General features: G+C 40.3%; 1 protein-coding gene across 1 annotated transcript in view; it reads right to left on the reverse strand.

Annotated features, from left to right (window-relative positions):
* Positions 1 to 21,531, reverse strand: part of CFH (complement factor H) — a 227,870-nt gene that overhangs the window by 154,872 nt on the left and 51,467 nt on the right. The window contains exons 8-9 of the mRNA XM_049635060.1: positions 6,345 to 6,539; positions 5,730 to 5,906 (exon numbers count right to left, since the gene is read on the reverse strand). Coding sequence (XP_049491017.1) covers positions 5,730 to 5,906; positions 6,345 to 6,539 — 372 coding nt within the window. The remainder of the gene's footprint in view (positions 1 to 5,729; positions 5,907 to 6,344; positions 6,540 to 21,531) is intronic.

Consider the following 21,531-nt stretch of genomic DNA (forward strand, 5'->3'; position numbering starts at 1 on the left):
TATGGGTTTTCAAAGGATATCAGTTAGGAGTTAAGATGGTGCAGAAGTAGGGGGACCAAGACTTCACTTGTCCTTCAAACACAGCTGTTTTGGGGTCAGAACACTTGGAACACCCAGGAAATCTATCTGCAGAGTGACTGAAAAATCTGCACAGGTGGAGGGAGACAGCTTGGTGTGACAGACGTGTGTATGTGAATTGGGAGAGATAAAACAGCATGGGTACAGAGGGGAGGGATCCCCTTCTGTGGACAGACAAAAGGGAGAGAAATAGAAGCTGTGGATTGTGCCATTGTGTTAGGACAAGAGAAAGACCTTTTCCAGACCACGAACTGGGGAACAAGAAATATGGAAAATGTCAGTCTCTGCTTTGCAAATAGCCTTAGGAGCTGAAGATAAGAGTTTTCAAAAGTGTGTGGCATTCTCTGGACCAGAGCCACTGCTGTGTGCACACGCCTGGGGGGGGGGGTGTGTGTGTGTGGGGAGAGGAGTCAGCCCCAGGGCGGTAGAGATATCAGGGGTGCCCTGGGAAAGACCAGTCCCCTCCTTTGAGTACTGTGGGAAAAATGTATATTGTTCCCCCAAGGACTAAAGACCCGGCAGGCACCAGCCATATCCGCAGGGTGGAGTGGCGCTATCCCAGAATTGGGTCCATGTGGTACATGATCCTTGAAGACATGGGATTTTGAATCTCAGCCTAGCACCTAGGAGGCACAGGAGAACTGTGGAGCAGAGCAAACTACCTGCCTGTGCTACTCTGTGAGGGGTGCCTGAACAGCAAGGTTTTGGGGTTTGTTTTTTTTTAATTTTTTTAACCTTTATTGATTTTTGAGACAGAGAAAGTGAGCATGAACAGGGGAGGTTCAGAGAGAGGTGGAAACACAGAATGCGAAACAGGCTCCCGTCTCTGAGCTGTCAGCACAGAGCCTGATGTGGGGCTCGAACTCACGGACCGCAAGATCATGACCTGAGCCCAAGTCGGACGCTCAACCGACTGAGCCACCCAGGCGCCCCTGAACAGCAAGGTTTGAAAAACACAGTTCAGGGAGGAGAGACTGGGGTATTGCCATTTTTCTCCCCATTGCCAACGTGGTGGGTCTACAAGGAACAGGACAGTGGCTCCTAATGGAGGCAAGGCCTGGTGACAGGAAACCTTACCCCGCTGTGCCTGGCAACTGCTTATCTACTGGAGCAGGACTCACACTGGATGAACCAGACAACCTCTCCTCCAGACCAGCAGAGATGGTCCCAGGTATCAACAGACTACTGTCCTGTGGTTTTGTACGCTACTTTGTTGCCCTTTTCTTTGTTTTCTTTGCTTTTCTTTGTTTTTCTTATTAACCTTTTTTTTTTTCCCTTTGGAATCAAGCTCATATTCTCTGATTTGATTAAAAAAATTTTTTTTAATGTTTCCTTTTGAGAGTGAGAGAGACAGAGCATGAGCAGGGGAGGGGCAGAGGGGAGGGAGACGCAGAATCTGAAGCAGGCTCCAGGCTCTGAGCTATCAGCACAGAGCCCGATGTGGGGCTCGAATTCACAAACCATGAGATCATGACCTTAGTTGACATTGGACGCTCAACCGACTGAACCACCCAGACGTCCCTGATTTTTGGTCAATTCATCTCTCTCTCTCTCTCTCTCTGTATATTTCTATATACCTTTTTTTCTCTGCTTCGTTTGTCTATGTAATCAGGCATTTTAATTCTATTCTTTTACGCCTTTTTTATATCTCCTTCTTCTTTACTTGCCTTTCTCTCTTTCTGGATTAAGCCCTATAGTTTCTTTGATTCTCTGCTTGGTCTTTTTTTTTGCCTCTTCCATTTTTCTCTTTGTACGGGATCAGGTCCCGGTCTTTTTCCTTCTTTCCACAGTTGCTTCAATGAACAAATAAAAGCACCTGGTGGAATGTCTAAATGGTGGAATGTCTAAGATGGTGTCTAAACAAGCCACCACCAAGAGTAAGGAAGACCTGTCTAGTGGGATAGTGCAGCCAAATGCGCAACAACAACACAGTGCATGCAACACACTCCAAAAACACTTCCTGAAGTCCCAGGCCCTGCACAGTGTAGGACTCCTTTTTAATATAGTAGTTCTCAAGGTGCAGGACATAAATCAAACTACTAAAACACATAAAATACAGAAACCAGGCCAAAATGATGAAACGAAATTCTCCTGAAAAGAAATTCCAGGAAGAAATGACAGCCAGGGAATTGCTCAAACCGGATACATGCTCTAATCCTTTTTATTTCCTTCCTTCTGCTTTTTGGCTTTTTGTTTGTTGTTTTTCTAACTTCCTTAGTCATCAGGTTAGGTTGTTTATTAGATTTTTTTTCTTGCTTCTTCAGTAGATGTGTATTGCTATAAACGTCCCTCTTAGAATCGGTTTTGCTGTATCCCACAGGTTTTGAACAGTTGTGTTTTCATTTTCACTAGTTTCCATGTACCTTTTTGTTTTTTTCTTTTATTTTCTGGTTGACCCATTCATTGTTAGCATGTTATTTAACTTCCATCTATTTGTGATCTTCACATTTTTTCTTGTGGCTGACTCCTAGTTTCATTGCATTGTGTTCAGATGTGTTGCATGGTGTGATTTAGATCTTTTTCAATTTGTTGACACTTGTTTTGTGGCCTAATATGTGTTTTATTCTGCAGAATGTTCCATGTACACTTGAAAAGCATGTACATTTGGCTGTTTTAAGATGGAATGTTCTGAATATATCTGTTAAATATATCTGTTCCAGTGTGTCTAAAGGCATTGTTTCCTTGTTGATTTTTGGTTTAGACGATCTTGTCCATTAATGTAATTGGTGTGTTAAAATCCCCTACTATTATTTATTATGATTGAGTCATTCTTTGTTATTTGTTATTAACATTCATGTATTGAGGAGCTCACATGTTGGGTACATAAATATTCACAATCGTTACCTCTTCTTGTTGGATTGTCCCCTTTATTATTATATAGTGTCCTTCTTTGTCTCTTATTACATGCTTTGTTTCAAAGTCTACTTTGTCCAATATAATTATTGCCACTCCTGCTTTCTTTTGACATCCATTTGCAGAATAAATATTCTACATCCCTTCACTTTCAATCTGCAGGTGTGTTTTGCTCTAAAATGAGGGGTTTTTTTTGTAGGCAGGAAAGAGATGGGTCTTGTTTTATTCATTCTGTCACCCTGTGTCTTTTCATTGGAGCATATAGTATATTTACATTCAAAGTAATTTTTTTATAGATATGCATTTATTGCTATTTTATTGCCTGATTTATGGCTGTTTCTGAAGATTTTCTCTGATCATTTCTGGTCTTTCTTTCATGGTTAGATGATTTTTTAATGATATATTGGATACCTTTATCTTTATTCCTTGCATATTTATTGTGGTTTTGCTTTGTGGTCATCATTGGGTTTGTACATAACATGTGTTGCATATAGCAGTCTGTATTAAGTTGGTGGTCATTTAACTTTGAACCCAAACTTTACTTCTCTCTTCCTCAGGTATATGGTGTCATATTTTACATCCGTTTATTTTGTGAGTTCCTTGACAGAAATTTGTTTTACAGAAATATTCATTTTTACTGCTTTGGTGTTTCCTACCTTTATACTGACACTTTTGGTCTCTCCTTTCTACTCAGATTCGCCTTTAATATTTCTTGCAAGGCTGATTTAATGGTCTTGACCTGCATTGGTTTTTATTTGCCTGGGAAACTCTTTATCTCTCCTTCTATTTTGAATAATGGCTTTGCTGGGTAGAGTATTCTTGACTGGATAGAGTATGTTTCCCATTCATCACTTTGAATATATCATGCCACTTCCTTCTGGCCTGGAAAGTTTGTGCTGAAAACTGCCTTAGTTGCCGTATGGGTTTTTCCTTGTATGTGACTGTCTTTTTTTTTCTCTTGCTGTTTTTACAATGTTTTCTATATTGTTATGTTCTGCCAGTTTAGTTACCATATATCTTGGTGTGGGTTTGCTTTTGTTGATTTTGTTGGGGATTCTTTGTGCCTCCTCATGTATCTGGATATCTGTTTCCTCCTTCCAGATTAGGGAACATTTCTGCTATTCTTCAAATAAATTTTCTGGTCCCTTTTTCCTTTCTTCTTCTTCTGGGACACCTCTAATAAGAATGTTGTTATGTTTGATGGCATCACCGACTTCCCTAAATCGATCCTGCTTTGCATAATTCTTTTTTCTCCCTTCTGTTCAGCTTGATTACTTTTCATTACTATGTCTTCTAAGTCATTAATTAATGCCTCTTCTTCTTCCACTATGCTGTTCATTCCATCAAGTGTGTTTCTAGTTTTGTTTATTGAATCCTTTCTCTCTGCTGTGTTATTCCTTATCTCTGTATTAGGGTCTTACTCATATCTTCGAATTTTTCTCAAGTCCAGTGAGTATCATTATAGTTATTATGTTAAATTCTCTATTAAGCATGTTACTTATATCTGTTTCGCTTAGAGCTCCGGCATTGGCCTTGTACTGCTCTTTCACTCGGGACAAATTCTTCTGTTTTCTCATTTAAGTTTCTGTGCCCACTTCTGCCTGTAGGAAATTCAGCTACCTCTCCCATTTTTGGGGTAATGGCCTTATGAAAAAGAGGTTCTGTTGTGCCCTGAGGTGTTGTGATCCCTGTTCCCCAGGGCCTGGCACTTCAGGGAGTGTCTCCAATGTGTGCTGTGTTCACACTGCTCTTGTGTCCTGATCGCTTTGTGCTTCATGCCCCTCATCTACAGAGGCTCTCTTTGCCTCTTTGTTGGCAGTGGTTGGTCTCTGGCTTGAATGTGGGGAGTTTTAACTTGGTGCACTCTGGTCTGCTTGTGACATGAGACTTCTCACCACTGCTGCTGGAATCAAGGCTTCCAAGATCCCCAGGATGGGAGATGAGGTGTGGGAAGGGATTTGGTCTGGTGTTTTGGGCTTGGGGGCTACCTGCTCTGGGACTGTGGCAAGTATAACTGGGAAGGATGGTTCCATTGGAGCATGGGCAAGTGGAGCTTGGTGTAAGAAGTTAGATAGCAAGTGTGGGCCCTGTACAGATTCCCACAGTTGACCCTGTGTTTATGCTAATGGGTAGGGGAGGGAAATGGCACCTGTCAGCTCCTGTGGGTCTCTGTGAATGCTGCCTTTCTGCAACATGCTCCCAGGTGAGCGAATAATCTCCCCACTGTGTGCTCCAAGTGCTCTTCAGATTGCTGTTTCCATGCTGTATGTCCACAGGCTCTTTGCTTGCCTTTTCTCCAAGAACAGCCCCAACGCCCTTTGAACTCTCTCAGAACTTAGTACACTGACCTTTAAAACCCTAGGCTTTAAGCCCCACTGGTTGCAGGAACTCACAACACTTGGGCCCTTTCACTTTCCAAGCCAGTTGGTTTGGGGATTCGTTTGACCTGTTTGCTCCTCTGTGTGTCAGACTGTCTCTCACCCTTCTCTGTGACCACTACTCCTTTCCTACCTCAGTGGTACACAGTCCATTTCTCCTCAGTTTGGGAGGGAAAACTGAATCTCTGTACATCTTACTTCTCTGATGTGGACTGTTCTCTATGATTGGTTGCACAATTTGTTCTGCCAGTCTTCAGGTTGATTTAGGATAATTTGATAGTTATCCTCATGGGATGAGGCAAGCCTAGTTTCCTCCTTCTCTGCCACATCCCCCTCGTTCTCTTGCTGGTGTCACCCTACTTTACACGTTCCTTCTCTGCAGTTCTTTTACTGTTTTCTGGATAGTGACCATTTACTTACCAGGAGGAAGGCATTCGGGAGCAGGTGCCCAGCCATCTTCTGTACAGGTCATTACAGTCTGCGCATTTTGAAGACTGTAGTCAGCATAGCAGTTAACACTTACAGAGTCACCTTGGAAATACATTTTTGCTGGATATGGATATTCTCCATTTATCAAATAATTAAAAAGACATTGTCCTAATAATCATAAAAATAGTAAACCAAATTTGTCAAACCCTAGATTCAATGATAATAGTAAATCAAAAATTATTTGACCAAAATTTAAATTTCCTGCATAAGTATCCAAAAATAACCTATAACTTAAGACAAACTAAAGCTACTTCCAAACGTTTCAAAAGAAGAAAATCAGTATTTAAATTATTTATCTTCAGTTTTTATAATGAAGATATTTGGGAATGACATAGGTATTTTTGTAAGCCTCTATTTTTAGTTCTAAGGTGATTTTTATGAAGAGCTCCTCATAGAAGGAAAAACTTATATTGGTCATTTTGCTCAGAAAACTCATCCCTTGGCCTTCTTTTTGTCATATTAGGCTTAACTGTACTCACTTATGTGTCTTCCCACACCACTCTTTGAAATATTTACACGTATACAATTATAACAAGGTTGACTTACTGCGGCACGGTACTGCTGGTGACCATCCTTCTTGTGTGCAATGAATATATCCCCCGTTCTGTTTTTTATCTGTCACGAAATCGTGGTTACAGGAATAGTAATATTTTTTTCCTACAGATACTGGAAAGTCTCGTCTATAGTTATATTCATTGTGTAGTAGTCCATGTTTTATTTCTGGAAAATCACAACGTTTCTCTTGCAATAAAAAAACAAAAACAAACAACAGTATAAATAATCTTTTATCTTAAGAAAAAAATCATATTAGAAATTAATTGTTTCATTGGTAAATGTACCCCCTTATTAGCATAATTTCACTCATTGCATCAGGTTTTCCAGGACAAGAAGTGTTGGAAATATGGATTACTGCGTTATGTGATGAAGTCATTGCTAATCAAGTTAAAATTGTACCTTGTGGGACTTATGAGATATAAAATTGTATGAAGATCAAGGAATAAAACTTGATAGATCTTTTTAAAGGATTCTCCTTGAGTATGTGTATCCTCAGCATGGTTGATTACATGAGGAACTTGGTTGAGAGATGAAGGTATTGATTTTATTTCTCAGGTCATCCAACTTTTTATTTTTCTTTTCTGTTCTCATCAGAAATCAGAGCCCTATCTTTTCTTCTCAGACCAACTCAATGTAGGAAGATAGATTTTTTTTTTAGATTAACATTCATTAATTTATTTTTCTGTTTACTGAAAATAATGTAAGACATAAAAACACAAAAATTTTCCATTCATCACATTATACAGAAAAATTACATTCTTCTTAACCCCTCAAACCAATCATTGAGGAAAGTTCTCTTCTTCATTTAATCAGAGAAATAAACAAGGACTATTTTTCAATATCCAAATACTTAAGATTGTGGAAAACATTTGAATGTTATTTTTTTAAATTTTGTTTTAGAGAGAGAGGCAGTGCAAGTGAGTGAAGAGCAGAGAGAGTAAAGAGAGAGAGAGAGAGAGAGAGAGAGAGAGAAGCTGGGCTCACCTGGGGGTCGTGGTTTTACCTGAAGCAGGGCACTGGCTCACCCAAAGTGGGGCAACGAGCTCACCTGACGTGGAACTCGAACTCACCAACTGTGAGATAATGACCTGAGCCGAAGTCAGATGCTTAACAACTAAGCCACCCAGGCACCATATTGTTAATTCTAATTTTAATTGGAGAAGGAATAGTTTTAAATTACGTCATACATATGTCGTAATATGTATGACATATATATATGAGGTGTGTTAAAGATGTCATATATATTTCACAATATATATGACACTTGTCATATAGATGAAGTGTTTAAAACTATCATACAGTATGTCATACTATAATGATATATATCGTATATATCAAGTGTTTAACAATATGTCATTTATGTCCCCAATATATATATTTTTTCAATAAAAACGAACATTTAATGCAACCATAGTTCAATTCTTTTTAAACACCAAAATGTCATATTTTAATTGAGGTATAATTGTATTTTACTGAGATATTCTTATATACAGAATATTTTTGACATATGTTTAAGTGTTATGTTGTTACAACACATTTATGTATAATATTTTCCAGAAAAGTTTCCCCTTTTCATTTGATGACATAGAGATAATTTAGGACTTTAATACCAGACCAGTATTGGGTTTTTCCCATAAAATTACCCATAAGATTACTCTATTACCTTGTACAACGCATGAACCCAAGTTCCAAAACACACACACACACACACACACACACACACACACACGCATACCAAGTATTAATTATCATCTTCATCTTTTTTAAGTACACTGATCATTTTCTTCTTGTTTGATTAGAGAAAGTTTCTAGTAGTTTAAGCTGACTTGTTATGTGGATCATACCCTTTGAATCCTTGTATATACTGATGTTTTTCTTTAACAAAAATTTGTATATGATACCTTCTCTAGATATAGATTTTTGGCCTACAGCCCATGTCTCTCATGGATAGATTTTTCCCTCCACATTTTTGAAGCTTCCAAGGTTGAGACTAAAAAGCTCATTTAGTTTTTTTCCTTTTGAGTAACCGTGTAGTTTTTTCCCCCCATGACTTTTTGAAGATTTAGATTATTTTCTCTTTATCCTTGGATGAATTTCATCATGAAACATCAAGATGTGTGTCATTTAACAATCTTGGGCAAGCTTCACTCTTTGGATTTGCAAGAATTGAGTCTTAAAGTACTCAGTTAAATTACCCGTAAAATTGTAAAGGAGGGATTTGAACCCTGGGGGTCTGATTTCAGAACAGCACTGGTTATTCTAGTGTTTCAAATGTTATCAATTAGGAGTTAAGATGGTGGAGAAGTAAGGGTTCGAGGATTTCCCTCATCCCGGAAACACAGCTGTATTGGGGTCAGAACACTTGGAAATCTATCTGCGGAGTGACAGAAAAATCTGCACAGGTGGAGGGAGACAGCTTGGTGGGACAGAGGTGCTTGTATGCAAACTGAGGGAGATGAAACAGCATGGGCGTGGAAGGCAGGGATCCATAGAGAGAAAAAAGGGAGAGAAAGAGAAGTTGTGGATTGCCCTAACGTAAGTTAGGACAAGAGAAAAACCTCCAGATCACGGACTGGGGAATAAGAAATATGGAGAGTGCCAGTCTTTACTTTGAAAACAGCCAAAGGAGCTGAAGATCAGAGTTTTCAAAAGTGTGTGCCATTCTCTGGACCAAAGCCACTGTCACGTGCATGTGCCTGGGGAGGAGGAGAGCAGTGGCAATCTCAGGGGCACACTAGGAGAGAACAGTCCCCTCCGTCGAATACTGTGGGATATATTGCACCCTCAAAGACAAAAGACCCTGCAGTCGTCAGCCATATTAGCAGTGCAGAATGGCACTACCCCAGAACCAAGTGCCTATGGTGCAGGATCCATTACTATATCGGGTTTTGAATCCCAGCTGAGCACCTAGAAGTGTGGGAGAAGTGTGGAGCAAGACAAGCCACCTGCCTGCGCTACTGTGTGAGGCCTGCTGAACAGTGTGGTTGAGACTGGGGTGTCATCATTTTCTTCCCCATCACCAACATGGTGGGGCTTCAGGGAAAAAGACCCCAGCACAGGCGTGATCTGCTTACATGAAGCCCCACCCCTGTGTGCCCGGAAACTGCTCATCTACTGGAGCAGAACTGACACTGAGTGAAACAGATGACCTCTTCTCCGGACCAGCACAGCCGTAGGTCCCAGACACCAACAGACAACTGTCCTGCAGTTGTGTATGTTAGTCTGTTGCCCTTTTTTCTTTTCTTTTCGTCTTTCCTTTTCTTTCCATCTCTTGTCTTTTCTCATCATTTCTTTCAACCATCTTCTTTTTTTTCCTTTGGAATCAGGCTCTTAGTTTCTGATTTGATTTTTGGTCAATTCTTATAAATATATATATTTTGTCTTTTCTCTATTTTTCTGCTTTGTTTGTTTGTCTGTTTAGTCAAGCATTTTTACTTTATTTTTTTACAGTTTTTCTATATCTCCTTTCTTTTCCTTTCTTTCTCTCTGGATTAAGCCTTATAGCTTCTTTGATTCTCTGCTTGGTCCTTTTTTCAGACCTTTCATCTTTTTCTTTGTATGGGATTAGGTCCCCTGCCCTCTCATCTTTCTAGGGATACTTCAATGAAAAATCAAAGCACCCCTGGTGGAGGGTCTAAACTATCCACCACTGCAAGTAAGGAGGAGCCTTATAGAAGACTGTTTGGTGGGTTACAGCAACCAAATACACAACAAAGGAGGGCATGCAACACACTCCAAATGCAATTCCTGAAGTGCCAGGCCCTGGACAGTGTATGACCCCTTTTAAATATAGTTCTCACAGGTGCAGGACATATAACAAACTATTAAAACACATAAGGACAGAAACCAGGCCAAAATGATGAGATGGAAGAATTCTCCTGAAAAGAAATTCCAGGAAGAAATGAGAGCCAGGGTAGACATGTAAGGGCAGTAACAGACCTATCCACTGAAACTTGGCAGGCCAGGAGGGAGGGTAGGAAACATTAAATGTGCTGAATAGGAAAAATATGCAGCCAAGAATCAATTATCTGGCAAGGCTGTCATTATAATTGAAGGAGAGATAAAGGCTTTCCCAGACAAAAAATAACGAAAGGAGTTCATGACCACTAAACCAGCCCTGTAGGAGATTCTAAGGGAGACTCTGTGAGTGGAAAGCAGCAAAGACTACAAAGGACCAGAGACATCACCACAAGCACGAAACCTACAGGTAACACAATGACACTGAATTCGTATCTTTCAATAATCACTCTGATGTAAATGGACTAAATACTCCAATGAAAAGACATAGGGTTTCACCACGGGTTAAAAAAAAAAAAGATCCATTTACATGCTGCCTACAAGAGACTCATTTTAGTCCTGAGGACAACTGCAGATTGAAAGTGAGGGGATGGAAAACCTTGTGTCATGGTACTAGATGGCAAAAGAAAGCCGCAGTAGCCATACTTATACCAGACAAACCAGATTTTAAAAGAAAGACTGTAATAGGAGATGAAAAATAGCATTTTATCATAATTAAGGGGTCTATTCATCAAGAAGAGACAACAGTTGTAAAAATCTATGTCCCCAATGTGAGAGCATCCAAATATATAAATCGTGTAATTACAAACATAAATAAATGTATAGATAATAATACCATGTTTGAAGGGGACTTTAGTACTCCACTTACAGCAATGGACATATCATCTAGGCAGAAAATCAATAAGGAAACAATGGCTCTGAAGGACACATTGGACCAGATGGACCACTTGGACATTCTCCAAAATAGATCACATACTGGGTCACAAAACAGAATATATAAAAGGACTGAGATCATACCATGCACATTTTCGGATCACAATGTTATGAAGCTTGAAATCAACCACAAGAAAAAATTTGGAAAGCCCCCAAATGCGTGAAGGTTAAAGGACCTCCTACTGAAGAATGAATGGATCAACCAGGAAATTAAACAAAAATTTAAAAAATATATGCAGGTAAATGAAAATGAAAATATGACAGTTCACACCCCTTGGGATGCAACAAAGGCAGTCCTAAGAGGAAAGTATATTGCAGTTCAGACCTATTTCAAGAAGCAAGAAAGGTCCTAAATATACAACCTAACCTCACACCTAAAGGAACTAGAAAGGCAGCAGCAATGAAAGCCCAAAGCCAGAAGAAGGAGAGAAATAACAAAGATTAGAGCAGAAATAAACAGTATACAATCAAAAAAAAAAAACCTTAAAAAACAAAAAAACCACACTGGAATGGATTAATGAATGTAAGAGTTGATTTTTTGAAAGAATAAACAAAATCGATAACCCTGTAGCCTGACTTCTCAAAAAGAAAAGAGAAAGGACCCAAATAGATAAAATTACGAATGAAGGAGGAGAGATCACAACCAACACCACACAAATACAAACAATTATTGAAGAACATTATGAAAAATTACATGCCAACAAACTGGACAATCTGGAAGAAGTGGACAAATTCCTAGAAACTCACACACTACCAAAATTCAAATGGGAAGACATAGAAAATTTGAACAGACCCATAAGCAGTGAAGAAATTGAACTGGTTATCAAAAATCTCCCAACAAGTAGGAGTCCGGGGTTAGATTGCTTCCTAGGGGAATTCTACCAGACATTTAAAGCGGAATTAAGACCTCATCTCAAGTTGTTCCAAAAAATAGAAATGGAAGGAAATCCTCCAGACTCATTCTATGAAGCCAGCATTACCTTGACGCCCAAACCAGACAAAGGCCCCACTGAAGAGCAGAATTACAGGCCAATATCCCCGATGAACATGGATGCAGAAATTCTCATCAAGATACTAGCAAATTGACTTCAACAGTGTATTAAAACAATTATTCATCATAATCAACTGGGATTCATTCCTGGGCTGTAGGTCTGGTTCAATATTCACAAATCAATCAACATCATACATCACATTAACAGAGAGAAAGATAAGAACCATATGCTCCTGTGAATAGATGCAGAAAAAGCATTGGACAAAATACAGTATGCTTTCGTAATAAAAACACTCAAGAAAGTAAGGATAGAAGGAACATACCTTAACATCATAAAAGCCATATATGAAAGGCCCACAGCTAATACAATTCACAATGGGGAAAAACTGAGAGCTTTGCCCCTGAGATCAGGAACATGACAGGGATATCCGCTGTCACCCCTGTTGTTTAACATGGTATTAGAACTCCTAGCCTCAACATTCAGACAACAATGCAAAATAAAATGTATCGAAATTGGCAGACAAGCAGTCAAATTTTCACTCTTTGCAGATGACATGACACTCTGCATGGAAAATCTGAGACACCCCACCGAAAAACTGGTAGAGCTGATACATGAATTCAGCAAATTTTCAGGATATAAAATCAATGTACAGAAATCTATTGCATTTCTGTACACCAATAATGAAGCAACAGAAAGGAATTGATCCCATTCTCAATTGCACCAAGGACCATAAATTACCTAGGAATAAACTTAACCAAAGAGGCAAAAGATCTGTTTGCTGAAAACTATAGAAAATTGATGAATGACATTGAAGAAGACACAAAGAAATGGAAAACATTCCATGCTCATGGATTAGAAGAACAAATATTGTTAAAATGTTGATATTACCCAAAACAATCTACACATTCTAGCAATCTCAATCTAAATGGCATCAGCATTCTTCACAGAGCTAGAAGAAATAATCCTAAAATTTGTATGGAACCACAAAAGATCCTGAATAGCTGAAGTAATGTGGAAAAAGAAAACCAAAGCTGGAGGCATCACAATCCCAGACTTTAGCCTGTTTTACATAGCTGTAATCATAAAGACAGTATGGTATTGGCACAAAAACAGACGCACAGACCAGTGAAATAGAAAAGAGAACCCAGAAATGGACATACAAATTTATGGCCAACTAATCTTTGACAAAGCAGGAAAGGGTATCCAATGGAAAAGAGATAGTTTCTTCAGCAAACGGTGCTTGGGAGAACTGGACAGCAACATGCAGAAGAAAGAAACTGGACCACTTTCTTACAACATACACAAAAATAAATTCAAAATGGATGAAGGACCTAATGCTAATGTTAGGTCAGTGTTAAACAGGAATCCATCAAAATCCTACAGGAGCAAACAAGGCAGCAACCTCTTTGACCTTGGCCATAGAAACTTCTTACTTGACATGTTTCCAAAGGCAAGAGAAATAAAAGCAAAACGGAACTATTGGGACCTCATCAAGATAAAAAGCTTCTACACAGCAAAGGAAACAATCAACAAAACTAAAAGGCAGCCGACAGAATGGGAGAAGATGTTTGCAAATGACATATTGGATAAAGGGCTAGTATCCAAAATCTATAAAGAACTTACCAAACTCAACACCTGAAAAACAAATAATCCAGTGAAGAAACAGGCAGGAGATACAAATAGACACTTTTCCAAAGAAGACATCCAGATGGCAAACAGACACATGAAAAGATGCTCAACATTGCTCATTATCAGGGAAATACGGATCAAAACCACACTGAGATACCACCTCATACCAGAGTGGCTAAAATTAACAACTCAGGAAACAACAGATGTTGGCGAGGATATGGAGAAAGGGGAACCCTCTTGCACAGTTGGTGGGTGTGCAAATTGGTCCGCCACCCTGGAAAACAGCGTGGAGGCTCCTCAAAAAATTAAAAATTGAATTACCCTATGATCCAGTGCTTATACTACTAGGAATTTATTCAAAGGACACAGGAGGGTTGATTCATAGGGCCACACGATAGCAGCACTATCAACAATAGTCAAATTATGGAAAGAGCCCAAATTTCCATCACTGATGAATGGATAATGAAGACATGGTATATTTACACAATGGAATACTACTCGGCGACGAAAAAGAATGAAATCCTGCCATTTGCAACAATGTGGATGGAATCAGAAGGTCAGTCAGAGAAAGACAGATATATTATTTCACTCATACGTGGAAATTGAGAAACTTTACAGGTGACCATCGGGGAAGGGAAGGAAAAAAGAAGATACAAACAGAGAGGAAGGCAAATCATACGAGGCCCTGAGATAGAACCTGAGGGTTGATGGAAGTGGGGGGTTGAGAGGATGGGAAAAATAGGTGGTGGGCATTGAGGAGGGCACTTGTCAAGTGAGGAGTATTGGGTGTTGTATGTGAGTGATGTATCAAGGGAATCTACTCCTGAAGCCAAGACTACTCTGTATGTTAGCTGACTTGTTAATACTAATTTTAAAAAATGGCATTAATTAAATAAAACAGTCCACTGAGATTTGTTTTCAAGAGGTATACAAAGGGGGTAAAATTAAGGTAGGTATTATTATTATGACAGGCTTGAATCCCTTTGCCATATTCTTCTCTCATCTGGGCATACTAAAACATGTTTTACGCTTTTAGAATATCATCTCTGAAGCAAATATAATATTTCATATATGGTCTGATCAGCACTGGGATGGGCAAAATTTAGAACAGCCTCATTCTACCTTAGATTTCTATCGATGCAGGGCGTGGTCTCATTAACAGTAGTGGTGGTTCTGTCATAGTTTTGACTCAAACTGATCTCAAAATTGATTAAAATATTCACCAACTTTTAAAATTCTTTCTAATCTGTCTGTACTTGTACATCTGATTCCTTTGACTTATACCCAGGATCTTATAGTTATCACTACTAAATGTCACATTATTAGATTTAACAGAGGATCCTTTTTGAATGATGAATCTGTGCTAATGCAGATTCACTATCATGACCCCCTGAATAATCCCACTTGTGAATTTGTACTGTGTTTCCCCTAAATCACTAAACTACCTGATAACACAAAGGAGTAATGAAATAGGCTTGAGAACAAAGTCCTGAATCTGATACTCGGGTAAGTTTACTTAATGAAGTTTCAAACTATCTCATAAACCATCTAACTGGTCCATTTCCCCATCTTGTCCACAAGAACTTCATAAGGCCCCTTCTGGAATAAACTTGGTGAGATCCAGATCCAGTTGAGCTGATCTACCATTTCCATAAGCCAACCAGAAACACGATTAAATATTTTCTTTATGGAAGTGGTTCAAGATGGAGAGGTAGGAGATCCTGAACACACCTCTTCCCTTGGACACACTGAATCTACAGTTACATACAGAGTAATTTTGTGTGGGGGCAAAAGAAAAAAAAACCTCTCCAAAAAAATAACTGAGTGATTCCTACACACTGGGCAAATGAGAAAAAGCTCACATCAAAGTAGATGGAAGAAACTGAGATACGATCTGACCCTAAACCTCATCCCCAGCATGATGACCCACAATTGGGAGGGAATTCAAAACCCCAAGCTTCTCCCTGAGGAGTGAAGTGTCTGAGCCTTACATCTGGCACCCTGATTTTAATATCTACACCTGACAGACAAGCCCCCAAAGCATCTAGCTTTGAAAGCCAACAGGGCTTGTGTCCACAAGGACCCACAAGCTACAGCTAAGTGAGAAACAGCTCTTAAAGGGTCCACAGGCACTCACCCACCCCAGGGTCCAGCATAGAGGAAGCCACCTGAAAAGTGCCCAGACTTTCTGTGAAAGAGACTTATTTGCCTACCTTAAGGCTCCGCTCTGAGGGGTAAGCATTTAATGTAAAACACATCTAGGGGCTTAGTAAAACTCTCCTCAAAGACAGAGACCAGCAGTCACCATCTTTATGCTCTCCTTTTGCCTCATTGGCACAATTTGCTAATTGCTCCCTGGTATCTCCAGGAAAGGAGCTTAGACCCTCCCTCAGACACTCTCTGAATTTTGCAGCCACCACCAAGGAGATACCCCTAGATCACACGGCTGTAGTGGCTAGTGGGTCCTACAGGACTGTAACAAATAAAGAAAGACTTATTAACAGGCCACCACCCCCAAGGCACAGGAGAGTGCCCAGACTGAAGCACCCACCTTTCTCTGGAAAAGGCCAATCTGATTAATCTTTGTTGCTGTGGCCTGAGGGCAGACTTCTAATTAAAAAGACAACTGAGGGCCAACCATAATCCTCTACAGGGAACTTGGAGAATAGGCACTATCTTCAGGTCCTCCTTCTGCTGCGCTGCAGGGCACTGGTAACTCCTGGAGGGAAATCTGGACAAAGATCTGGTGCCCCAGCTTCTATGTCCGGTGCACTGGATTTCGTGGCTGCCACCCAGGGGACATTCTTTGATCTAATGGTCCGTGGGGTTTGTATTCACGGTTCCCATGGGACTGCAAAAAGTTCAGCGCTGGCCACCACCGCAAGGGCACACTGTATATACAGACTGAACTATACACTCAGTATTTTCTACGAAAGAGGCCTGACAGCCTTTCCCGGAATTTTGGCTTGAGGAGCAGACTTGTGGCTTGGCACACATCTAGGGGCCTACTTAGGTGTTCTCTGGGGATAGAGGCCACTGGAGGCCATCCTTGTGATCTTCTTCGGCTTCGCTCTAGGTCAAAGGTATCTCTAGGAAAGGAGCTTATGCTTTTTTTATGGTGCCCTCGCTTCTGTGGTTGTCAGGCAGGACTTACCTCTAGATTGCCTGGCTCTGGTGGTGCGCTCTGCTTATGACTGTGGGTCCCCCAGGACTGTAACAGACGGAGAAAGTGTTCTTAACCGACTACCACCCCAGGGTGCTGCAGAGAGGCAGGAGAATAAAGAATATACTTTTTCTGTGAAAGAGCCCTAGCAGCCTGTCTTCATACCTGAGGACTGAGAGGCAGGCTTCTCATTAAACAGACAAGTAAGGCCCAACTCTAATCCTTGTTAGAGACCTCCAGGGACTACAACTATGTCTTTGCTGCACTCTAGAGTGCTGGTATCTGCTAGAAGAGAGCTATACACACATCTCTTGCCCAGTTTTTGCATCTGATGCTCTGGCATTTGTGTTTGATGCCCAGGTATTTCCCCTTGATTTCCTGCCTCTTATGGCCAGCAGAGCTTGTATTCATGAATTCAAAGAGATGATGACAGATAAAGAAATGTTTCTTTTTTTTTTTTAAGTTTATTTATTTATTTTTGAGAGAGAGAGAAATCGTGAGTGGAGGAGGGGCACAGAGAAAGTGAAAGAGAGAGAATCCCAAGCAGGCTCTGCACTGTCAGCACAGAGCTCGACGTGAAGCTTTGATGCGATGACCTGAGCTGAAGTCAGATGTTCAACCAACTGAGCCAGCCAGGTGCCCCAAAAAACAGTTAACTGGCTAACACTCCATTGGTCAGTATAGAAGGAACAGACACAACCCAGTCTTCTCTTGAAAGAGGTATATTTGCATACTTTAAACATTGCTGCTTGTGGGCCAGTCTTCCAATCAGCCTGAATCTAGGTGCTGACTGAGATCCTCCTCCCCTTTGGGACACGGACAGGTCTTGACACATTCAACTACTGGGAATTAATAAAAATAAAGCTGACTGATTAGACAAGCACAAGATACGAACTACGCTAGGGTTGAAGAGTAATGATTATCTCCTAAGTAAGCCCATTCCTTCAAGACTAACAGAGGTGACTGCTTTTTCTAATGTACAGAAACCAACACAGAGGGGCAAGGAAAATTAAGAAACTGAGGAATATATTAAAAATGAAAGAACAAGATAAAACCTCAGAAAAAGACTTTAATGACTTGAAAATAAATGCTTTACCTGATAAAGAGTTCAAAATAATGGTTGTAAATATCCTCACTAAGCTTGGGAGAAGAACAAATAAGCACAGGGAGAATTTCAATGGAGATAGAAAATATAAGAAAGTACCAAGTAGAAATCTTAGAGCTGAGGAATACAATAATTGTACTGAAAAATACAATAAAGAGTTTCAACAGCAGACTAGAGGAAATAGAAGAAAGGATCAGTAAACTTAAAGACAGGCTGGGGGAACTCACCCAATCAAAGCAGCACAAAGAAAAAAGAATTAAAAAGAGTATGATGGGGCCTGACGGGACACCCTCAGCAGACAAACATGTACCCTATAGGATGTCCAGAAGAAGAGAAAAAGGAGCAGAAATCTTCTTTGAAGAAATAATGACTGAATATTTCCCTATCCTGGGGGAAGAACTAGACATACAGATTCAGGAAGTCTATACGTTGCAAATAAGATGAACTCAAAGAAACCCACACCAATGCACGTTATAGTTAAAATGTCAAAAGTTAAAAGACAGGGAGAGAATCTAAAAAGCAGCAAGAGAAAAAGAACTTGGTGCATAGAGAGATACAAAGTTTTCCAGACAAGCAAAAGCCAAAGAAGTTAATCACCACTAGACCAGCATTACAAGAACTGTTAATGGGAACTCTTTAAGTTGAGGTAAAGGGTGCTAATTAGTAACAGGAAAACATATAGAGTATAAATATCATTGATAAAGGTAAATATACAGTAAAATTCAAAATAATCTAATGTTGTAAAGTCAATTATAAAGTTAGTAACAAGTTTAAGAGGCAACAGAAGTAAAAATAAGTATGACTACAATAATTTATTAAAGAATACATGGGGCACCTGGGTGGCTCAGTTGGATAAGTGTCCAACTTCAGCTCGGGTCACAATCTCACGGTTTGTGGGTTTGAGTCCCACATTGGGCTCTGTGCTGACAGCTCGAAGCCTGGAGCCTGCTTCAGATTCTGTGTTTCCCTCTCTCTCTGCCCCTAACCCACTCATGTTCTGTCTCTCTCTCAAAATAAATACATAGACATAAACAAATTTTAAAAAAGAAAGAAAGAAAGAAAAAAATAATCCACAAAACATGGAAATTGTGACATCAAAAAGATAAACATGGGGGGAGTGAAAAGATTGTATTTAGAATACAACCAAAGTTAAGTTCTTTTCAAGTTAAAGTAGACTGTTATAAGTTGTTTTATGGAATCCTTGTAGTAACCACAAAGGAAAAACTTTTGGTAGATGCACAAAAATTAAAGAGAAAGGAATCTAGGCATACTCTGCAGAAAATAATCAAATCATGAAGGAATAGAGCAAAAGAAGAAAGGACAAAAGGAATTACAAAACACTGGGAAAACAACCAACAAAACGGCAATAAGTACACTCCTAGCAATAATTACTTTAAATGTAAATGTACTCAATACATTGTGACATGTTAGACTAGCTAGAAAATGAAGAACAAAGCCTAAAGTTAATAGAAGGTAGTAAATGACAAAGATTGAATGGAAATAACTGAAATAAAGGCTTAAAATACAAAATATTAATAGAAATATCAATAAGAAAGATAAATAAATCTAAAAGCATAATTTTGAAAATTATAAACAAAAGACAAACAAAAGATAAACAAAATTGAAAAGATAAACAAAATTGACAAACCTTTAGATTCACCAAGAAAAAAGAGAGTAGGACTCATCCCAGGGATACAAGGATACTGCAACATCCACAAATCATTATGATACAACACATTAATAAAATGAAGGATAAAAATTATATGATCATCTCTATAATGCACAGAGAGCATTTGATAAAATTCAATATCTTTTATGAAGAAACTCTCAACAAAGTGGATGTAGAGGGAACACACCTCAATGTGATAAAGCCTATATATCACCAGCCCACACCAACGTTATACTCAATAATAAAGATTATGACCAAGATAAGAATTCCCACATTCACTACTTTTATTCAACAACTTACTACTGGAAGTCCTAGCTAGAGTAATTAGGCAAAAAAAGAAATAAAAGGCATCCATTCAGAAAGGAAGAAGTAAGACTGTCACTATTTTCAGATGACATGATATAATTTACAGAAAACCCTAAAACCCACCAAAATTCATTTAAATTAATAAATGAAATCAGGGGTCCTTCGGGGAAGACGGCGGCGTAGGAGGACGTTGGGCTCACCGCGCATCCTGATGATCACTTAGATTCCACCTACACCTGCCTAAATAACCCAGAAAACCGACAGGAGACTAGCAGAATGGAGTCTCTGGAGCCAAGTGCAGACAAGAGGCCCACGGAAGAGGGTAGCAAGGGTGGAGAGGCGGTGCGCACTCCACGGACTGGCGGGAGGGAGCCCGGGAGGAGGGGCGGCCCGCCGGCCATCAGAGCGCCCGAGTCTGGCAGGCAAAAGCGGAGGGGCCTGACGGACTATGTTCCGACAGCAAGCAGGACTTGACATCTGGAAGGTTATAAGCTAACAGCTCTGCTCGGAGAACGGGAGGGCTGGAGGACAACGGGAGGGAGAGTTGTTGAACCCTGGATGACAGAGCTCAGCTTGGCGGGGAACAAAGGTGCTCGCCAGCGCCATCTCCCTCGCCCATCCCCCAGCCAAAATCCCAAAGGGAACCAGTTCCTACCAGGGAACTTGCTCGCACGGCGCAAACACCCAACGCTGTGCTTCTGCAGATCCATCCCTCTGGCGGGTCTGACTCCCTCCCGGTGCCGCAGGGCCCTCCCGAAGCGCATCTCTGAAGGAAAAGCGAGTTGAGCCTGCCCCACCCGCCCCTGTGCACCCTGCTGATCCACCCCAGCTAATACGCCAGATCCCCAACACCACAAGCCTGGCAGTGTGCAAGCAGCTCAGACGGGCAACGCCACCCCACAGTGAATCCCGCCCCTAGGAGAGGGGAAGAGAAGGCACACACCAGTCTGACTGTGGCCCCAGCGGTGGGCTGGGGGCAGACATCAGGTCTGACTGTGGCCCCGCCCACCAACGCAAGTTATTCAAGACAGCACAGGGGAAGTGCCCCGCAGTCCCGCACCACTCCAGGGACTATCCAAAATGATGAAACGGAAGAATTCCCCTCAGAAAAACGTCCAGGAAATAACAACAGCTAATGAACTGATCAAAAATGATTTAAACAATATAACAGAAAGTGAATTTAGAGTAATAGTCATAAAATTAATCGCTGGGCTTGAAAACAGTATAAAGGACAGCAGAGAATCTCTTGCTACAGAGATCAAGGGACTAAGGAACAGCCAGGAATAGCTGAAAATGCTATCAACGAGCTGCAAAATAAAATGGAGACAACTACAGCTCGGATTGAAGAGGCAGAGGAGAGAATAGGTGAACTAGAAGATAAAATTATGGAAAAAGAAGAAGCTGAGAAAAAGAGAGATAAAAAAATCCAGGAGTATGAGGGGAAAATTAGAGAACTAAGTGATGCACTAAAGAGAAATAATCTATGCATAATTGGTATTCCAGAGGAGGAAGAGAGAGGGAAAGGTGTTGAAGGTGTACTTGAAGAAATAATAGCTGAGAACTTCCCAGATCTGGGGAAGGAA

Source organism: Panthera uncia, chromosome F1 (assembly GCF_023721935.1).
Source record: "Panthera uncia isolate 11264 chromosome F1, Puncia_PCG_1.0, whole genome shotgun sequence".
Taxonomy (NCBI): Eukaryota; Metazoa; Chordata; class Mammalia; order Carnivora; family Felidae; genus Panthera; species Panthera uncia.